The sequence below is a fragment of the Mastigoproctus giganteus genome, chromosome 9 (assembly GCF_048544385.1).
Source record: "Mastigoproctus giganteus isolate SK-2022 chromosome 9, ASM4854438v1, whole genome shotgun sequence".
NCBI lineage: Eukaryota > Metazoa > Arthropoda > Arachnida > Uropygi > Thelyphonidae > Mastigoproctus > Mastigoproctus giganteus.
The window spans coordinates 50093851-50114483 of NC_143583.1; the positions used below are offsets into that span (position 1 = coordinate 50093851).

General features: G+C 37.1%; 1 protein-coding gene across 1 annotated transcript in view; it reads left to right on the forward strand.

Moving 5' to 3' along the window:
- The window catches only part of LOC150080211 (protein timeless homolog), a 734420-nt gene that overhangs the window by 72524 nt on the left and 641263 nt on the right, over positions 1-20633 (forward strand). The window contains exons 5-7 of the mRNA XM_090380646.1: positions 1623-1840; positions 10413-10516; positions 14010-14088. Of these exons, the coding sequence (XP_090236772.1) occupies positions 1623-1840; positions 10413-10516; positions 14010-14088 (401 nt within the window). The remainder of the gene's footprint in view (positions 1-1622; positions 1841-10412; positions 10517-14009; positions 14089-20633) is intronic.

Here is a 20633-nt window from a genome sequence, read left to right on the forward strand (position 1 = left end):
CTGCGCCTGGAGAGTAGGCACCTGTGAGGTGATCTGAGTGAGATATACAAGGCCTCGAATGGTTTGAGCAGGCTGAATGCTGATGGGATACTTCCACTTGCTGAGATTAAGAACCTGAGTGGCATAGATTCAAATTGAGGAAAGACAGTTTTAGAATAGAATGTGCGAAAGTTTGCATTTAGCCAGCGGGTAGTTGATTGCTGAAACAGCCTTCCATCTGTTGTTGAGGAAGTTGATAGCTTAAATAAATTTAAGACTGAACTAGACAACCATATGGAGTGACTGGATAGATGAAATGGGAAGGTTTTTTTTGGTTGATACTGTATAAGCTTGCTTTCTTGCATTTTATGCCTCAGCTAATGATATATTGGGGATTACCCTTACTTTTAATCTCTGTTGGCATAAGCACATTATAAATATTGCTTCCTCTGCATCTAGAAAACAGGGTTTTTTTTTCTTTTCAAACAGCTGTTCACTCTGTGCAAATCGTAAATGTGCCCTACCATTGAATATCGTTCCCACATCTGGGGTTGTCCCCCCCAAAACCTCCCTTATTCTAGATTTTATACAAAAGAAGGCAGTTATGTTAATTAATGACTCATCTATAACAGAGTCTCTCCACACTCTGTTTCACAGACTTTTTGTTTCTGCTGCATGCCTTATCCATGGATACTTCCATTGGTGCTGTTCTTCTGAATTGGCTTGTATAATTCCCCCCCCTTCCAAAGCTGTCCAAACATGTGCCACAACCAGTGAAACCCCCCCCCCCCCCCCCCCCGTTTACTGTCCAACTTCAAACTCACAAGGCGCCTCCGTAGCCAGGTGGGAAGGAGGAGCAGCAGTGCATAGCACACGCTTCTTGATTAAACCGGGGTTCGAGCCTGTCAGCACCAAATACGGAGGATGCGGAAAGGTCAGGGAATGACTACCGCATATTCCGGAGCAATATGGCCTTAGTTGCTAATGCTCCTAAAAAACCAAATAACAACAACAACAAACTCACAGAACCAACTTTTTTCCTTCTTCCTTGTTTATTCATTCAACTTCTGTTTTCTGGAACAGCCTCTCTTCATGCATGTTTCCTGAAAATTACAGTTTACAGAAGTTCAAGTCTAATGTCAACAAATGTCTTCTTTCATATTCTTAACTTTTAACCCATGCACAGTACTAAGTACTATAGGTTCTAATTACCCTGTGTCTGGGGTTAGTAAAAGTGCAGTATTTTATTTCATTGCAGGTTTGATATATTATATGTTTGTTTGTTTGTTATTTGGTTTTTAGGAGCATTAGCAACTAAGGCCATATTGCTCCGGGGATATGCGGTGGTCATTCCCTGACCTTTCCACATCCTCCGTATTTGGTGGGCATGGGCTCGAACCCCGGTCTAATCAAGAAGTGTGTACTATGCACTGTTGCTTCTGCCCACCCGGCTATGGAGGTGCCAATGATATATTATATGATTAAGTACATTGCTGTATTTTAAATTGTTTTGAAGAGAAAAGTGCTGCCAGAGTTTAATAGTTTTAAGAGGATGCTTGCTTTCTTTTATAACAGACAGTCATTTTTGAATGTCCATTTCATAATTTATTTAATAGCACAAATACATAATTTTAAATTTTCAGGACCATTTAGTACGACAGAGAGCTCAAGAACATGATGAGACTTACTACTTATGGGCAATGCGATTTTTCATGGAATTTACTCGTCTAAATGGTTTTAACTTAGGTGAAGTAAGTGAGACTATGAGTATCCAGAGTTTTCATTATATTCAGAGGCAACTGGAAACTTACTATGAGATGATGGTCACTGATAAAAAAAAAGTGGTTCATTGGTCAAGAAGGTTGGTTTTTAATATTTCATATTCTACTTAAAAAAGGCTTCATCAATTTAAAATATAACTTGCTAAATTGATTTTGATTTAAGTAGATGTGTTCATGCACTATACTGATATAATTTATTATATAATTATACATTATATTTTATTATATAATTATATATTTTATATTATACAGGGTCATGAAGAAAAGATGCAACAGTTTGGAATGCATATATTTTTTGATGTATTGCTGTTGCTTTGCTGAATTTGTTGTTACTTAGCAATGTTTGAAGTAAAGTTTTAAACCTGTCTGTTGCAACAGTAATTTCACAGATTTCCTTTGGCTACGAGTAATTACTTCTATAATTCTCACATACTTCTTTCCACCATCAGTACACTTCTTATTGCTATCACAGAACCACACTGTTTCTTTACCAAACTCAAAATTGTTGATATTTCTGAATATTTTCTCCTACCAAGTCTCATTTTTAAACTCATGCTACACTGTAACAAAACTGCTAGTTGATAAAATCTTTACACACACACAAAAACAAGTGTTATTCATTAGCATATTCTGTCTTACAGAATTCTTAAAAGAATTTTTTTATGAAATAAAAAAAAACATAATAATAATAAAAAAAAAAAGATCCCATCTCTAATGTGTGTAAAGATTCCAAACTTGCCAGTGCCATTTCAGTGCATCAAAAAATATGGGTATTCAAAAATTTTTGCTTCTTTTCTTGATGACCCTGATTATTATCAGATCATAATTTATGATTATACAAAGGATACTAGGAAAGTTTTGCAATACAGCTTTGTTTATTTAATTTTTTCAAAGTAATTTCCTCTACATTCAATACACCTCTCCATCCTCCGAAACCAATCTTTAAACCAGTTCTGCCAAGTTTCACTAGGGAGTAAACCACACTCGTTGTCCCAAGCCCGTAGAAGGTCCTCATCACTGGAAAACTGCCTCCCTTTTAGCTTCATTTTCACATGCGGGAACAGTGCAAAGTCGCAGGGAGCGAGGTCTGGACTGTAGGGAGGGTGCTCGAGAAGTTTCAGTCCTGTCGTGGTCAAATATTCGGTGCAGGCTTTGGCGCGGTGAGCTGGAGCATTTTCGTGATGGAGGTACCAGGTGACCATTCTTGACTTTGGCCGCAGGTTCTTCATAGATCCAATGACTTTAGGCAGGCATTGTTCAGTATACCACTTAGCTGTGACTGTCTTCTGCGTGTCCAAAACGACACGTTCCACAATTCCACTCGATTTGAAAAATACAGCTATCATTTTCTTCTTTACAGATCGGGATTTTCTGACAATTACGGGTGTGTCGTCATCATCAAAGACCCAAACTTTGTTTTAAGCCTTGGTCGGCAGATCGTAATAGTACAGCCAAGTCTCGTTACCTGTCACGATGTTGTTCACATACCGAGATTGTCCCTTATCAAACTTTTTTAACATCTCCCGGCACCAAGTCACACGTCGTGTCATCTGCTCTTCAGTCAGTTGATGCGGCACCCAGAGAGAACAAAGTTTCTTCACGTGCAAATGATCTTGCAGAATCGAACGAATTGCTGGTGCATTTAGGCCCAAAGTATCCTCTATCTGTTGGTAGGTCACTCGCCTGTTTTCGTCAAGCATTTTCCTCACAGCAGTAACGTTTTCCTCCGTAACTGACGTTCGTGGCCTTCCCGGCCTCTCAGAATCCTCCAGAGGGAAATTTCCCCTTTGGAATTCTCTATACCACCTGAATATCGTTGTACGATGTGGACAATCATCATCTAGTGCAAGAGTCATTTCTTCTAAGCACTGGTCTATGGTTAAACCACGCACGAAATTATACCGCAAAACTGTCCTTATCTCATTTCGTGACCACGATGCCATCGCAAGCACTTTACACTCTCAATACTAATGAATAACTGAGCCCATCGACTTGGTGCGGGGGCTACTATGCACGTATGAACATGTCTCAACATGCAGCAACAAGCAGCTTCCTGTGATTCATTGTTGCGTTGTATTGCAAAACTTTCCTAGTACCCTTTGTATTGTATATTGCAAATATTTTTTCTGTATTTAGAAATTTTTGGCCAGTTTCTTCTGTGGCAGTTCACTACATGTGAACATATTAAGGTAATTGCCTTTTTATTCTCAAACTTTCTGGTTATTACTGAAATCCTTTAGGATTTCAGTAATAACCAGAAAGTTTTTTCACACACTCTTTTTGTATACCAATGAGTGAAGTTTTTTTTTTTTTTACTGAATGAAAATTCTTTCTACAGTTTCACTGATGACAGTACAACATACTCTTGTTTCTTGATTGAAAAACTTTGCACTGCACAATTGACCATAATTTCTTGTTGGATATACATCCATCAACTCATTAAATATCAGACTATACTCCAGTAGGGTTATTCTTCAGAATGGACCAGTATAGCACATGGGATCCCATGGCCACCAATGTGCTCCACTCCCCCATTTCTGATCTTTCTTAATAACTTTAAGGAGGAAAGTGTGAGAAAAGCTGTTAAAATTTTCTAATAATTTTGAAGGTTGGAGGGTGTTTAACAAGAGCTAGGGTATGCTGCTTTAAAATAATGGATCAGTTACAAGTATATGGACTGAAAAATAGTAACTAAGATTTTAATCCTGTTAAATGTAAAATCTTGCATAAGTGGAAGGGAAAACCCAGTAGTAGGTCATAGATTTGGGAAGGGTTCAGAATGTGGAAGGTTTAGGGCAGGGCCGACCCCAAAATTGGTGGGGTCCCTGTTTAAGGACTACGTGTGGGGCCTGGGGTCCTGCACAAAACTTATATGAGATATTTTTTAATAGTGATTTTTTAATTTTTTTATTTTTTCAAATTTTACAGTAACTATAAAATAATTAAATAATTTTATATTATGCTGAACAAATATTTTAAATACGAATAATAATTAATACATTAATCAACAATATTGTTTAACAATTGTGGTCATCTCATAAAAATAGGAACATGAATAAATAATAATAGGAACCAATAATCACACACATTTACATATTATTAAAGCAATTATTGCACACAAACATTGTTTAGATAGTTGCAAAGTCATTAATGATGTTGTCAAAACCAATTTTTTTTTGCCATGTCATTTTCAATGAAAATAATTGATAGTGAAGTTAGTCTTTCCTGGGAAATGGACAACTTAAAGAATTTTTAATTATTTTTAGCTTGAAATGGGATGATGGAATAACATAAAAATTGTATTTTTAAATAATATTCTGTTTGATATCAAACGAAACATACACATTGATAATGAAGTATGCGCTCTACTTCTAGCAATTTTCAAGTTTACTCGTGCAAGCACTCTTAGACTGATGATAATATGAGTAACTAGACATTAAGACAAAAGTGGACTCATTGATAGAAATGAAGAAAAGGCACGGATGATATTATTATTTAGACCATTTGATTGCAGGCCCTGTTTGACGGAACCAGTTTTTTTTATTTTTTTTTTTTTATGTAAACCCAAAACACGAGAGGTATTAGGACCTATAGTACTTAGTACCGTGCTTGTGTGGAGGTTGAGAAGACGAAAGAAGATATTTGTTGACATTGGACTTGAACTTCTGTAGACTGTAATTTTCAGGAAATACGTATAAAGGAAGGTTGTTCCAGAAAACAGCAGTTGAATGAATAAAGGAAAATGAAAAGTTGGTTCTGTGAGTTTGAAGTTGGACAGTAAATGGATGTTGGCTGGTGGCGGCACATTGTCGGACTGTTTTGAAAGAGAGAACGGGAATTATAGAAGCCAATTCAGAAGAACAGTGTACATGGAAATATCTGTAGAAAAGGCATGCAGCAGAAGCAGTATGTCCATGAGATAGCGAGTGCAGAGACTCTGTTAGAGATGAGTCATTAATTACCCTAACTGCCCTCTTAGGGAGAGGACAGCCTGAGAGAGGTTCTGGGGGCACCACAACAGATGTGGGAACAATAATCCATGGCAGGGCAGATTTGCGATTTATACAGAGTGAGCAGCTGTTTGGAAGAAAAGTAACGCCAAGAGCGAAAGAGAAAACCAAGTTTTTTAGATGCAGAGAAGGCAATATTTGTAATGTGCTTGTGCCAAGAGAGATTAGAAGTAAGGGTAATCCCCAAAAGAGATATATCATTTTCAGAAATCAGTGTCACCAAAGATGAGCATAGGAGCAGAAGAATCATTTTTGTGAGATATAAGACAAGGCTGAGTTTAAGAAGGGTTGAAATCAAGTAAGTTGTCTTTGTCCTACTGGAAAATTACCCGAAGATCGGCATTTAAGGAATTGGTAGCAGATTTTCGAGAAGTTAAACTGATTGAGCAGGGCAGGGTTTCTCAAAATGGAAAGTAGAATGCAATGTGCTATCATCGGCAAAACTATGGATAGGATTTCCAGTCAATGGAAGAAGGTCATTAATATACAAGAGGAAAAGAGTGGGGGAAAGAACTGAACCTTGGGGGACACCGGCATTAGTGGAGAAGTTAGAACACAGAGAGCCATCTGCCATCATCCTCAGTGAGTGATCAGAGAGAAAACTGGATAACTAATTACTAAAACAGTTGGCAAACCATAAGACGGAAGCTTGTTTAGAAGACCTTTATGCAAAACACGATTGAAAGCCTTTGAGATGTCAAGAGCAACTACTTGTGTTTCACCTAAGATTTCCATTGAATTAGTCCATAAATGGGTAACATAAGCCATAATATCACCAGTGGATCGACACTGATGGAATCCATACTGGCGATCGTTGATCAGATGGAAGTTTTCTAGGTAGCTTAAGAGTTGGCGGTTAATTGATTTCTCCATTACTTTAGAAAGAGTAGAAGTAATTGCAATGGGACGATAATTGGATGGCAGGGATTTGTCACCCTTTTTTCGGAACTGGCTGGATATGAGCAAATTTCCAAGCAGAAGGAAAAACACCTTTGGAATAAGAAAGTGAAAAAAGGTGGCAAAGAATAGGAGTAAGTTCAGGAGCACAGGTTTTGAGAACAAGAGGAGAAATACCATCAGGACCTAGAGCTTTCTTAGAATCAAGATTCGTCAAAATCCTTCTGACCTCCTTTTGACGGAAGACCACAGGAGGCATTGAATGGGGCATTTTGGGAATGGTGGGAGGTGTTTTACCAAGATCATTAATACATAAGTTGGAAGAAAAATGGGATGCTATCAGGTCAGCTTTATCCTTGGCTGAAGTGACAACAGAACCATCTGGTTTGGACAGAGGTGGGAGTAGAGATGGGCAAATGTGGCGGCCAATAGATTTGGCAAGAGACCAGAATGTTCGGCTACCATTAGGGCAAGAATCAAGTTTTCTACTCTTAGCCTGTTCAAACTCTAGTTTAGACTTATTAATAACTGCTTTACAATTGTTGCGAGCTTTGGCGTAGGCAGAAAATGAAGAATTAGAAACAAGCCAATTACGATATGAAACATTGTTCTCTTGTGAACAGCCTTGGCACATTTATGAAAACCAAGGTTTAGATAAAGGACGAGATTTTAAAGTGGAGTGTGGGATAAGGATTCCATTCCTGCAAAAATAATTTCACTGACACTATCTGAGCAAACGTTGACATCAGAAGTTTTGGAAACAGTAATCCAACCAAGGAAAAGAAGAAAAGAAATCTCGCAAGTCATCCCATTTTGCATTCTTGTAATGCCAAACAACACGAGGTTGGGAATAGCCATGAGATAAAGGCTCCATTGGAGAAGAGACAAACACCAAGTTGTGATTGGAAGTGCCTAAAGGACCTCTCACTTTGACTGTGTATTTAGAAGGGTTGTCTGTGAGGAAAAGGTCAGTGTGTTGGCTGTATGATTAGGATTGTCCGGTATTCTTGTAGGTAAATGAACAATCTGTGCAAGGTCATTAGTAATTGCAAAGGCCTGAGCATCTCGACCAGCTGGGTCGGTGCGACTAGAAAATGGAAGCCAGCTGGAGTTGTGAACATTAAAATCACCAAGGAAAATTACTTCACTGTTAGGAAAGTTTGACTGGAGAAAGTCAAGTTGCAAAGAGAGGAAGTCAAAGAGCTCCAAGTGATTAGTGGAGTTGGGAGAGCGGTAGAGACAACAGATGAATTTGACACAATGAGGTAGAGAGATTTTAAGCCAGAGAAGATCAAAGAGAGGAGATTCCAAATTGCCAAGTCTCTGACAGGGAATATCAGAACGGACATATGCACAAGCTGACCGGCTAGCCGGGTGGGTAAAGTTCCTGCCTGGCAATCCAAAGGTCACGGGTTCGAATCCCGCCTCGGGTTTGGATCAAAGTACTGCAAAAACCTTGGGAGGTGCATTATGACCACAGAAGCCGATGCGCCAACAACTACCAAAAAAAAAAAAAAAAAAAACATATGCACAAGTACCAACTTTGAGGCGAAAGGAATCATACAGTGAATAATTTTGGCATCTGAGATGAGCAGTATTTGAATCAACCGATAACTGAGATTCTGTGAGAAAAAGTACATGAGGTTTGGCAGACTGCAAGTGGAAATGGACATTGTTGAGATTGGAATTGAGACCACGTATATTTGTGAAATGAATTAGGAAGTTCTTGGGAGGTTTAGATCTTTTTGCAGATAAGCTTGCTCTGTTAGTTTGACAATTCATGGTGTATTTAATAATAAGAAAAAGTGGGTGGGACATGCTGTATGAAGTAATGAAATTTTTGGATATGGCGTACACATTGTAAGAATATACCCAGATCCTCGACTTAATGTGGCCTCAACATACTCCCCACATACACACTACTCGGACTCCCTCCAGTCACTATCTGGAGTAGTAGAGGTAGCAAGATTATACACTAGCTTATCCAGAAGCCTCCTAGCGAGTTTCCAATAGGTTCGGTCCAGTGTACTAACTAGTGGCCAGACTGCGAACACCGTTTTAGAGCTGTACTCCCGAAATGTAAGGAATATTGGATCTCGCCATGATGTTCATCATAACCTCAAAAGTCATCAATCATACTGCATGATGGAAGAGATAGGGAAGGGTTGACTGGAACTTGAACTAAAGACTAAACATGGGTTCCACCACTTCAAGCCTCCAATAAGCAAAGTGGTGGTATTGCACCGGTTGATGAGTCATCTACCACCTAGTACTGCCTGGTAACATAGAGGGGTGGCATTCCTCCATGTGGTGTGGGCGCCACACCTCGACCCCTGCTTACGTTTGTTCACACCTTGGTGGTCACACACCATGTACTTGTCCATGGAGGTTATACTCAGGATTACTAACAGTCCCACCATCGTGAAGGTGCAAGCAGAGGATTTGGCTGTCACAGACCGTCCAGACTTCACCGAAATTGGGTCCACTTGACTTGAGTGTCACCCGAATATCAGTTCCATCAGCGTTTTAGACTCCTCAGTAGCAAGTATAGCTTGTATGGCATATCTGAGAGAATGTCTGTGTCACCCTCAAGGACCAGTTGAACATGCTTGTGGCCGAACTTACTTAGGGATTATGATAAAATGGATATAGAGTTTTCCATATATTGTAAACAGGTGGCCAGAAGAGCATGTTCTATCAATGATTTATTGGGCCTTTGCAAGTCAAGAGAAGGATGTTGTTATACTTCTAAAATTGAGACACTCGTGATATTGCATTCAAGTCTAAAGGTCATATCTGAATAACAAACACAGTATGTTCTATGTTTGTATTCTAGTAAACATTAAGAGCCAGATTAGTGAGGAGCATTAAGTGTTTCTATGCCAATGGCTTAGAAGGTTTGGTGGCAAAGTTTGGGAACTAACACCTTGGAGGAGAGGGGTGTGCTAAAGCCCTCAAAGGAATGAATGAAATGAATATTCTTGTAGGTAGACAAGACAAGAACCAGTAGAAGAAATATAACATATTTTAGGGAATAACAGTTGACTGTATTTCATGATATATAGTCAACCTCTGAGCAGCATGTTATAGATCTTTGAAATAAATTAATATTATTAAAATAACAAGAATTCAAGGACATAGCCTAGGTAGAGATTTTGATAGTATTTCAAGTGGAATTGGTTGGTTACTTTTTGGTGATGGGAAGCATACGAATAGTATGTCAAGTAATTTTTTTATTTTTATTTATTTATTTTTTTATTAGTTCAGAATAAGTCTATATCCTTGCAATTTTAATAATACTAAATTAAGTACAAATAAATAAGTGAACCATGAATTACTGCCACACTTACAGAAACCTGTAGAAGCATTTGAGACAGGACATTCTGTCACTGGAGAGAAGCAAGCGTAAATCTGGATTGCTTGACACAGCACAGAGAAGAAAACATAGTATGAACTGTGTTCTTTTATTGAATAATGGAGTGAGATTTTCTGTGTTTTAGAGAATATTTTAATTTCAGGTCCTTTGTAAAAATGTTAGGAGCCTGTGACTGAGGAGCGTGGAAAACTGCACTTTTATATGTGTTGTTTGGGTTGACTTTTATATGCTGTATGGTGTTTCTGGTATTTTTATTGAATTATCTGATTTATAAGTATCTTTTTTATTTTGTGACTATCCTTACATCATGATATTTAACAATTGTGGTAGAATTTTCCTTCTTGTGAAGCTATATTTTCTACCCTTCAGAATGCATTTGGCACTCAGAGCGTATCAGGAATTGTTAATGACACTAGCTGCTATGGATGTGAATCCTGAAAGTGGTGTTAAAGAATGTGCTAATGTAATCAAAGGTAAGGAAGAAAGCATTTTATTTTAGTTTATAAACTTTTCATTTTTGCTTTTGCAAATATGACAGTTCTAAAAAAAAAAGAAAAAAAAAAAAAAAGAGTAATTTTTTTTCTCTTTTCTAGATGCTATATTTTTTAAAACTGTTGAATTTTTTAAAAATTTAAGTTTATTTTTAGATATTTTTTACTTCTGTGGTGTTGTAGTGGCATTAGATGAAAACGTTACTGCCAATGTCTTGCACATTTCAATGAGGCACGTCAGTTGGCAGGGCTGTAGAAGTCTGTGAATATGGAGGAATAGTGGTTGTTATCGAGTTCCTGAATGCAGAGAATATTGCACTCTTTGATACCCACCCACTGAGATTGACATTTGAAGAATGTGGGGACATGACGTCGAAGTGATCACAGGTTAGGTGATGGGTAGGTGTGGTAATGGTAGTGATTTTAAGGACATGGCAAGGTCAGGCCATCCTTGTACTGCAGTAGTGGAGGTGGAATGCCAATTGGTCAGGAGTGCGAATGCAGTAGCACACACTCTTTTGGGGTTCAAACTCGTGACTGCTAAATACGATTAACATTTGTACTGATTGATTTATTGTAAACTCCACTGACCTGGTGGTCGTGCCGGGGTATAAACAAGAACATAAATTGATTTGTGAAGACTGATGTGAAAATGTGGACAGTAGTAGGAATAGGCTTTAATGCATTGCAATCTTTATTGCAATGAATTAAAAATGAAATGCATTGAAAACAATTCTAGACAATTTGGGTTATGGGAAATTGTGTGCTAGGTGGGTTCAGTGAATGTAATTTCAGATCACAAGGAGCAGAGAGTGCAGGCTCCGGTTCAGTGGCAGAGAAAATATATACAAATGATGGTGAACATGTGGAAAAATAAATATAAATACTTTAAAGATGAAGTACATAACATACAGTTTAAATCGATATAATTTGCAGTGATACTTAGTTAGATAAATTTTTAGTTGTATTTACATATACATTGTCCAGTCAAAACATTATGACCATCCACTTAATAATGGGTATGTTCATCTTGCCACCAGTACTGCCACCACATGGTGTGGCATGGATTCTTTTAAGGCCTCTGAAAGTTGCAAAAGGTATGTAGTACCACATCTCCAGAATTACATTCTGTAGATCTGCAAAGTCTGTGGTGGGGGATCCAAATGCCAAATCTTGTGATCCATGTAATCCCAGAGACGTTCTGTGGGATTCATATCCTGTGAATTTAGCAGCAATGGTATCACCTCAAAGTGTCTTTTGTGTTTGGTGAACCACCCTTGAACAATACTGGCAGTGTGGCAGGATGCATTATCCTATTGGAACACATCTGTGCCATCTTGGAAGACAGTCACAATGATTAGGTATGTTTTAGCATTCAGAGTACAGTCTAAGGGTACAAGAGCTCCTAGTGATTCCTGTGAAAACACCACCCCCATACCAACTGCTGCCATCTTCCTGTTTCTATTAGATGAGGACATGCCGACCAGGCTAGCCGGGTGGGTAAAGTACCTGCCTGGCAACCCAAAAGTCACGAGTTCGAATCCCACCTCGGGCTTGGATCAGAGTAGTGCAAAAACTTTGGAAGGTGCATTATGGCCACAGAAGCCGATGCGCCAACAACTAAAAAAAAAGAAAAGAAAAAAAGATGAGGACATCAGAATGATTCCTTTCCACAGTTTGTTGCTGTACTCTCCATCTGCTATTACACAGCATAGCAGGAAATGGGCTTTATTGAAAAGGCAACTTTTTTCCCAGTTATTAGTGGTTCAATGATGCTGTTCAGATGCAAGCTTTAGGTGTTGTTGCCAATGGGTGGCAGTAAGCATGGGTACCTTGACTGGGTGAACACTTTGAGAGACAATGCATTGGATCATGATATTTCATTCAAATCAGACAAGAAATCCAGACATTATTATTTATTTTATTGTTATTTTTTTTTCATGTGTTATGAAAAAATATAGCAGCTAAAGCACTGGATGGATTTTCATGGAATTTTATATATAGCTTTTTTTAGAAAGATGTTGAGCCTTCCCAAATTCAATTAAAATTAAATAGAAATTCATCAATTATTTCTCCTCATACATTTTTCATACATCACATAGCTGACCGGGCTAGCCGGGTGGGTAAAGTGCGTGCCTGGCAATCAAATGGTCACGGGTTCGAATCCCGCCTTGGGCTTGGATCAAAGTACTGCAAAAAAACCTTGGGAGGTGCATTATGGCCACAGAAGCCGATGCACCAACAACTACCAAAAAAAAAAAATACATCGCATGAGGTATCTATATATTATAGCTGAATCATTCAATATTATGTTTGTTGCTGTTCACTAATTGAAGGAATGAATGGGCAATAAGCCAAATGTACAGAAATGAAATGATCTCAGTTTGAAAAGTTGCCCTTTGAGAAGATCATTATTTTGTTATCAGTTTATTAAATATATATACACATCACAATTTATTACTATTTGCTTATTATATTAATCAGAAACATGAAGTATATATTATATTTCAATTGGTATTAAAATAAAGCACATTATGAAATTGTAGTATTGCCATATTATGAAATTGGTAGTATTATGAAATTTGTAGTAGTATGAAATTGTAGTATTTTGCAATGGTTACAGATACTTTTTACAGTTGATTTATTTGTAATATATTACATCATAGCACGTGAAATATGTGTTGCATTGAGATTACAAAGTATTACGAAACTTTTACTGAATATTAATTAAGTTTTGAGATATATGCAGTGGAAGTGAAAATAATTACTTTTATGTAATTAATAGCTGACAAGACAATTAGTTATTTACCTTTCACTTTTATGAATAACAGAAAAAGAAAAAAAAATCAATTAATTTAAGAAATCGAATGCACTTGAAATGTAATGCACTGCATAGTAATATTAGTAGTGGCAAATGATGCAAAAAAAGCAAGCTTATAGAGAATCAGAGAGGGGGGAAACCACCTACCTACCTCACCCATCCATCTCCTCTCCAAGAATTTGTCTAGTTCTTTGACTTTTATTCAAACACTTCTTCACAATTATCTTGAAAGCATCCTTCCTCAATTTGAATTTCTGTTATGTGCTCAAAAACAAAATATTGCTGAGACCTATAATAAAAAAAAAAAAAAAAAAAAAACTGTTAAAAAAACTTGTGTATATGCATGCAGTTGCATATATTGTTTTAATTCTATATATTAAAATTTACTATTTAAATAAAGTAATAGGGGTTAGAAGCTTCCAGGAAAATAGAATTTTGAATGTTAAGAATAAATGGAGAATAGAGTACTTAAAAAAAAAAAATGCCTTTATTAAATGGAAACAGTAATTGCTTTGCTTTGTGATAATAATGAACTGCTTTTTTGGGGCAGGGGAGGACAACAATAATAATTGTTCATTACCCAAAGTTAGATAAGTGTATCATGTCTGATTTATTTTATTCATCATTAAATGCACACATACTTTTATGTATTAGGAAATATCTTCTACATGATGGAATACAGAGATTTACTTCTGACTTTGCTGATGAACTATGATGAATTAAAATTACCTAAGTAAGTAGTTAAACAATTATATACAGTAAAGATAGTTTTTTTTATTTATTTATTTATTTTTATATCAGTTTTAAGTAAATGGTTGTGATTAAAATTTAATTTCATCATTAAAATTCATAAAAGCTATCTTTTTATTCCTTTTTTTTATTTAATAGCTGCTTATAATTTATTTCAAGAGCATATTCATTTATTTCTCTGTTTCTTTTAACATCTAGAAATAAGAATATTAAAATAAGAGAAATTCTTGGTTGAAATAATCTTGGAAGGTTATTCAGATGATAGTAATCATACTAGAGAAAATAAAGTTGACTTCATTATACTGGTAGTTCTTGACTTTAGAGTTAATTCTTTCCTAGCGTGCGCTCGTAAAGCAAAAATTCTTAAAGTGGGAATTCATTTCCCATAGACATAATGTTAAAAATAGGGGTTCCGTTATCAACAATGAAATTAGTTAGCTAATTAGTTTGTTTAAGCAATGATTTATTTATTGAAAAAAATGAAAACGTAGCCTGTAAAATCAAGCAAATTCTAATAATAGAGAAATTATTTATGACTTACAAATGTTAAAGAACGTTTATTCTTCATCATCATCAACTGATTATGCACACTGCTTGATCCTCATTATTGGCTTGGCACTGGTTGGTTTGTTGTATAAGAATTCATCTTCTTCAGAAATTCTTCAAAAGGTGTTTGTTTCCAAGATAATCTTCTCTTTTAATTATAAATTTCACGATTGTATATGCATAAGCATTTTTTTAACGGCACACACAAATTGCAACTAACACGATTTGCGTGAAGTAAGAAGTTTACGAAGCTTAAAAAAAAAAAAAAAAAAAAAAGGAATGAAGAGAAGATTCTGAAAATTTATTTGTTTTTTATATGATTGAAGATTTCAGTGAAGGGGACACACATTTCACCATAATGACATAAAAACCCACAGTATTCCAGTTATCGATATTATCACAAATGCAATAAGATCAAGTTTACTACCCATTTATAATTAGATGCACTAACAGAAAAGCCCAATAAACTGGAAAGTGCAAATTGCTTTTATTGTTTTATGATAGTGACTTCCAGAAACGTGCTTTAGAAAAATATCACAAAGGCGTTCAAAATTGATTCTTATAACGGAACATATGATAACGATGAAAGTGTAGTGCATTTTAATGATTTGAATTGGTAACTAATACAATTTACAAACCATGCTCACGACCTTTTATATGGCCTTAAGGTCACACTTGTGACCTTAAAAATGACATTTTAGAGAGATAAATAGCTTAGTTATACAGCAAAAATTTCAACTTCCGAGATCTTGAAACAAATTACCAAAAAATATTGTGTTATTGGGTTCACATTACGATATTTTCATGATACGATGGTGTCTCTGGAACTGATTAATATCGTTTTGATTAATATTGTATAGCTATGCACGTGGTTTGGATGCAGTATTTATGAATGTTTAACATTCATTTTTTGCAATTAACGTTCATATTTTTGATTTTGTTGATACTTGATACTTGGGGGAAAAAACTCATAAACCCGTGAACTCATAAAGCGAAAACTGCTGTATATGGTACTGGAAGAGAAGGGAACCATAAATTATATACAGCACAAAAAAAGCTTGCATATATAAATAGGCATAAGTAACTCCTCATTAGTGATGAAACAACTATACTCCATGATAATATATTTGTTTTACCATTTGCTGCTCATTTGGTGAGGCTTGGGTTCGAGTCCCATCATAGACTGGATGAATTTCTAATGTCTTCATTTGGGGCTGTAAGTTAGCCAATTTCAGAGGAAGTAAGTCCCCCATGAGTTATTCTATTTTTTTCAGCCTGTACAACATGCAAATCAGCTCAAAAAACATATTTCTATACAGATGACATACAGTGGCACAATGTGGCTAAATTCACTGATGCATTTAAAGGCTAAAATTCACTGATGCATTTAAAAACTAACAACAAAAACAATGAAAACTTATTATTTAATGTGCTTTTGTGCACTATATTATTCTGTTATTACAGCAAAAGCTTTGTTATCTGGCATTTTACTATTTGGAAGACTTAAGTAACCAATATCTAAGTACATATATACACATGTATTTGAGTTAAGACTACATTCAATGTTTAAGTTGAGCAGAAATGCCAGAATGCTATTCTGGTTTTAAGTCTTTTCAAATAAGCTCAAAGAATTTCAATTATTAAACTTCACAAAATGTTTTCCAGAATATTAAGATGGTTGTTGCTGATCATAAGTTCAAGTAAATAATCTTGGCAAATTAGTATCATAAGATATGAACTAGCATATATTGTGTGCAGAATGGATAAACGTTTGGCAGAAAATATATTTATTCTTGTTTTGTAGAATTCCAGTTGTTAATATTTTTTAATTCAAATGTTGACTTGTATTACATGTAGTCTTAAGTTATATTATTGAAAAAAAGTCGTGAGTTAGGGTTAAATTTGAAAGTGTCTGCAATTCTGCCCAGACATGATTGGAGGGAGCATGTGATGAGAACCTTGTAAATCAGTTTGACCCTGGAGAGATTGTGCAAGGCTCATGAGGGTAAAATTTTTCTCAGTGTGGTCTGTGCTTGTTAACAGGAGAGATTGTTTCTACAGAGTTGGGATACACTTAAATAGAAAGGGTGCAAGAATATTTGTTGATGCTATCGAGGCAGTGTTAGGTGAGTCGTAAAATTGCTAGCTTGTGGGGGAGGGATTCACAGATTAATAGATTAACGGTAGCCACAGGCAGAGGTGAAAGTGATTCTGGCACTACTTCTATTGGAATGAGCAGCATCCTGCAAAGCGAGGTACTGGGGATTTCAAGGGCTGCTGGGAGTCATCATTGAACAAATAAATACATGGGTTGTGTTAGGGTAACTAAGAGTAAGAATAGGTGTATGTATGCTTGCATGTACACAAATGTTAGGAGTATAGTAAATAAATTTGATGAATTTGATATGCTGGTCAAGACATCAAAAGCGGATATTGTTGGGATATCAGAGACGTGGTGCCACTCAGATATAAGCAATGCAGAATTGAAATTTGGGGAGTACAATGTGTATAGAAAGGATAGACAGGACAGGACAGGAAGGGAGGAGGAGTTATGCTGTTAGTTAAGAAACACATAAAATCTAAGTTAGCACATCTAATTGACATTGGTGGACAATGCAATGTTGAGTCAGTGTAGTGTGACATAAACAATGGGAAAGGGATAATGTCAATCGGTCTGTAATTATTCATGTCCCCCTTTGATCCCCTTTATGGATTGGGGATACATTTGCACAATGGTGCAAATCAAGTGGCCCAATGTGATTCAACAGCTTCTTTCTTCTATTAATATAAGCATAGAAGTCTTTGTCATTTTTCTTTGCCAGAGACTTCTCATAATTTGCCTTAACTTGCCCAACCTTAATGTCCAAGTTTGCAGATGATACAAAGGTTGGCAGGGTTGTTAATGACACTAATGACAGTATACTGCTGCAACAGAATCTAGAAAAGTTGAGCAGATGGGCTGAGAGGTGGCAAATGAAGTTTAACATTGACAAATGTAAAGTGCTACATATGGAGGCACCTTCATAGCCAGGTGGGCAGGAGCAGCAGTGCGTAATGCATGCTTCTTGATTAGACTGGGATTCGAGCCCATGACCACCAAATACGGAGGATGCAGAAAGTTCAGGGAATGACCATCGCATATCCCCGGAGCAATATGGCCTTAGTTGCTAACGCTCCTAAAAAAAAACAACCAAATAACTACATATGGGAACCAGTAATCCCAGAGTAACTTATCAACTCTGTGGGACTACACCGACAAGGTTTGTTCATGTCGGAGGGCACCTGGGATTTCTCCCATCTCCGCGTGTGTTTGCTGTATCGAGGACAGTACACTGTCAAGCCAGAGACTTGAAAGTGTGTGGGCTATGTCTGTGCAGTGCAATGTGTTGTGCCCATTGTTTGTCCAGCTTATTGGTCGCCAGGCCCCTAGTGGGGCCCGACATTGCCCATACCTCGCCACTTAGAGGCTGGTCTGGTGTGTCCACTATCACAACAAGTTGCTCTAGCAGGTCCTGACACCTAGTTTCTTAGGATTTGTGGCTAGGACCTAAAAAAAAAAAAAATTATGTATAAATTATTTTATGCATAATTTTTTGCACAATAAAAAAAAAAAAATTATACATTAATGCTTAATGGGATTGCTGTTAGGAAATCGCTGGTTGGGATTGAATGTTAGAGAGATGTGTTAAAAGGCCTAACAAGTCAGGCAAAATTTTAGTTGTTATTAAATTTAGACTTCTGAGGCTATACGCTAGATAAAAGATAATAGTGTTAGTTGTCTTAGAGATTTACACAAAACCGATAGAATTTAGACATTGATTAGAATTTGGCGGCATTGTTAAGGGGTGTACGTGGTCGGTTTAGTGAGGAGAGACTGAAGACTGGGGAGGGGAACAGATAGAAGAATAGGGAAGACAGAGTAGGCATCCCCAAAGAGGTCAGTGGAGACAAGCTCTACCAGGTGACATATGGGGGGAGGCAGGGAGGGGAGGAGACAGAGACCTGTCTCCTCCTTCCTCTGTCTTGGGATGGGGTTTTAAAGGGAACCGGGTTAGAATACCCAGTTCAGATCGCCAGTGGCATGTCAGCAGCAAAGCCGCAGTATGCTTTTATCGGTGATTGTTGTCATGTCCATGTAGTGTTGAATCTGGTAAGAAGGTCAAGCTGTCCATCCCGCTCTGGGGGTGGGATATGTTAGCTGGCAGTGGGAACCCACTAGGCGAAGGGGGTGGGAGAGACACACATTTACTTCATTCATAATCTGCATTCTCACTCTACTTGCATTATTATTATTATTTTTTTTTAATACTTTTTTCTTATTTTATAATTTTTTTTCCCCCAAGTTTTATATATATATATATATATATATATTACTACACTGACAGTGGTAGAGAATGAAAAGGACCTGGGGGTAATTGTGCAGGCAGATATGAAGTTTTCTGAGCAGTGCAGATGGTCTGCAAGAGTGGCTCATGGTGTCTTGTCAATGATATATAGGAATTTTTCTAGCAAGGATAAGGAGGTGATTATCCTCTTGTTAAGGGAATGGTCAGACCACACCTTGAATACTGTATACAGGTCTGGAGGCCTTATTTTAAGAAGGATGTAGAGCTGTTGGAATGAGTACAGAGAAGGGCAACAAGATTAGTGAATGGAACAATGAGTTGCTCTTACGAAAAAAGGCTTAAGATTTGCAGATTACAGTTTTGCAGATTACTAGGGCACCTGCGAGGTGATCTGATTGAGGTGTATAAAGGCTTGAATGGTTTGAGCATGCTCAGTGCTGGTGGGATTCTTCCTTTTGCTCAGAATAATCACCTGAGAGGGCATAAATACAAATTGAGGAAAGACAGTTGTAGGATAGATGTGCGGACGTTTGCCTTTAGCCAGCAGGTGTTCCACCAATCAACTACCTTTAGCCAAAGGTAGTTGATTGGTGGAACAGACTTCAATCTTTTTTTGTGGACGTTGATAGCCTAACTAAATTTAAGACTGAGCTGGACAGGTATTTGGAACGAACAGAGGGATGAAATTGGAGCATTTTTTTTTTTTTTTCCTTTTGGCTGATGCTGCCCAAGCTTGCTTTCTTGCATCGTATGCCTCTACTAATGCTAATCTCCTTTGTTACTTGATTACAAACAAATTTGTATCTACCATAGGCTCTGTATCATCTGATAATTTATATGCACCCTATAAAAATGAAGAAAAATGCATGGGATACACATAAATTAACACGTGACACAGAAGTCTATGATAGATACAAGTTGATCTGTAACCAAGTTACAAAGGAGGTTAGGCAGGCAAAGGCAGATTACGAGAAATTTTTGGCAAGGGATGCAAAGAAAAACAGCAAAGAGTTCTTTACTTATGTAAACTCTAGAAGGAAGGGGATGAATCAGATTGGTTCAACTGTTGATGATCCTGCTCAGGTAGCTAACAAACTAAATGAATATTTTGCATTGACATTCACACATGAGGAGTTATTCAACGAGGGGAATGCCAGAGGTGTATTCAACTCTAGCAGTAAGCTACAGAATCTTGAAATAACTGGGAGTAAAGTGGAGGAGAAACTGTTGAAGATAAACACAAGAAAGGCACCCGGGGTGGATGGGATCTATCCAGTTATATTAAAGGAGGCAGCAAAGGAAGTAAGCAAACCCTTAGCCATAATTATGAGAGCTTCTTGGACTCAGGGGAGGTACCCATAAACTGGAAATGTGCAAATGTGACCCCAATTCACAAAGGAGGATCAAAGGCTGACACAAGTAATTATAGACCTGTGAGCTTAACTTCTGTTCCAGGAAAATTAATGGAGGCACTGGTTAAAGAAGCACTGCAGGATCATTTAGACAAGACTTCAGTTATAGCTCGGACACAGCATGGTTTTGTTAAGGGGAAGTCTTGCCTGACAAATTTGATTGGATACTATAATGCAGTCACAAAAGAACTGGATGCAGGGAATAACTTTGATATTATATACTT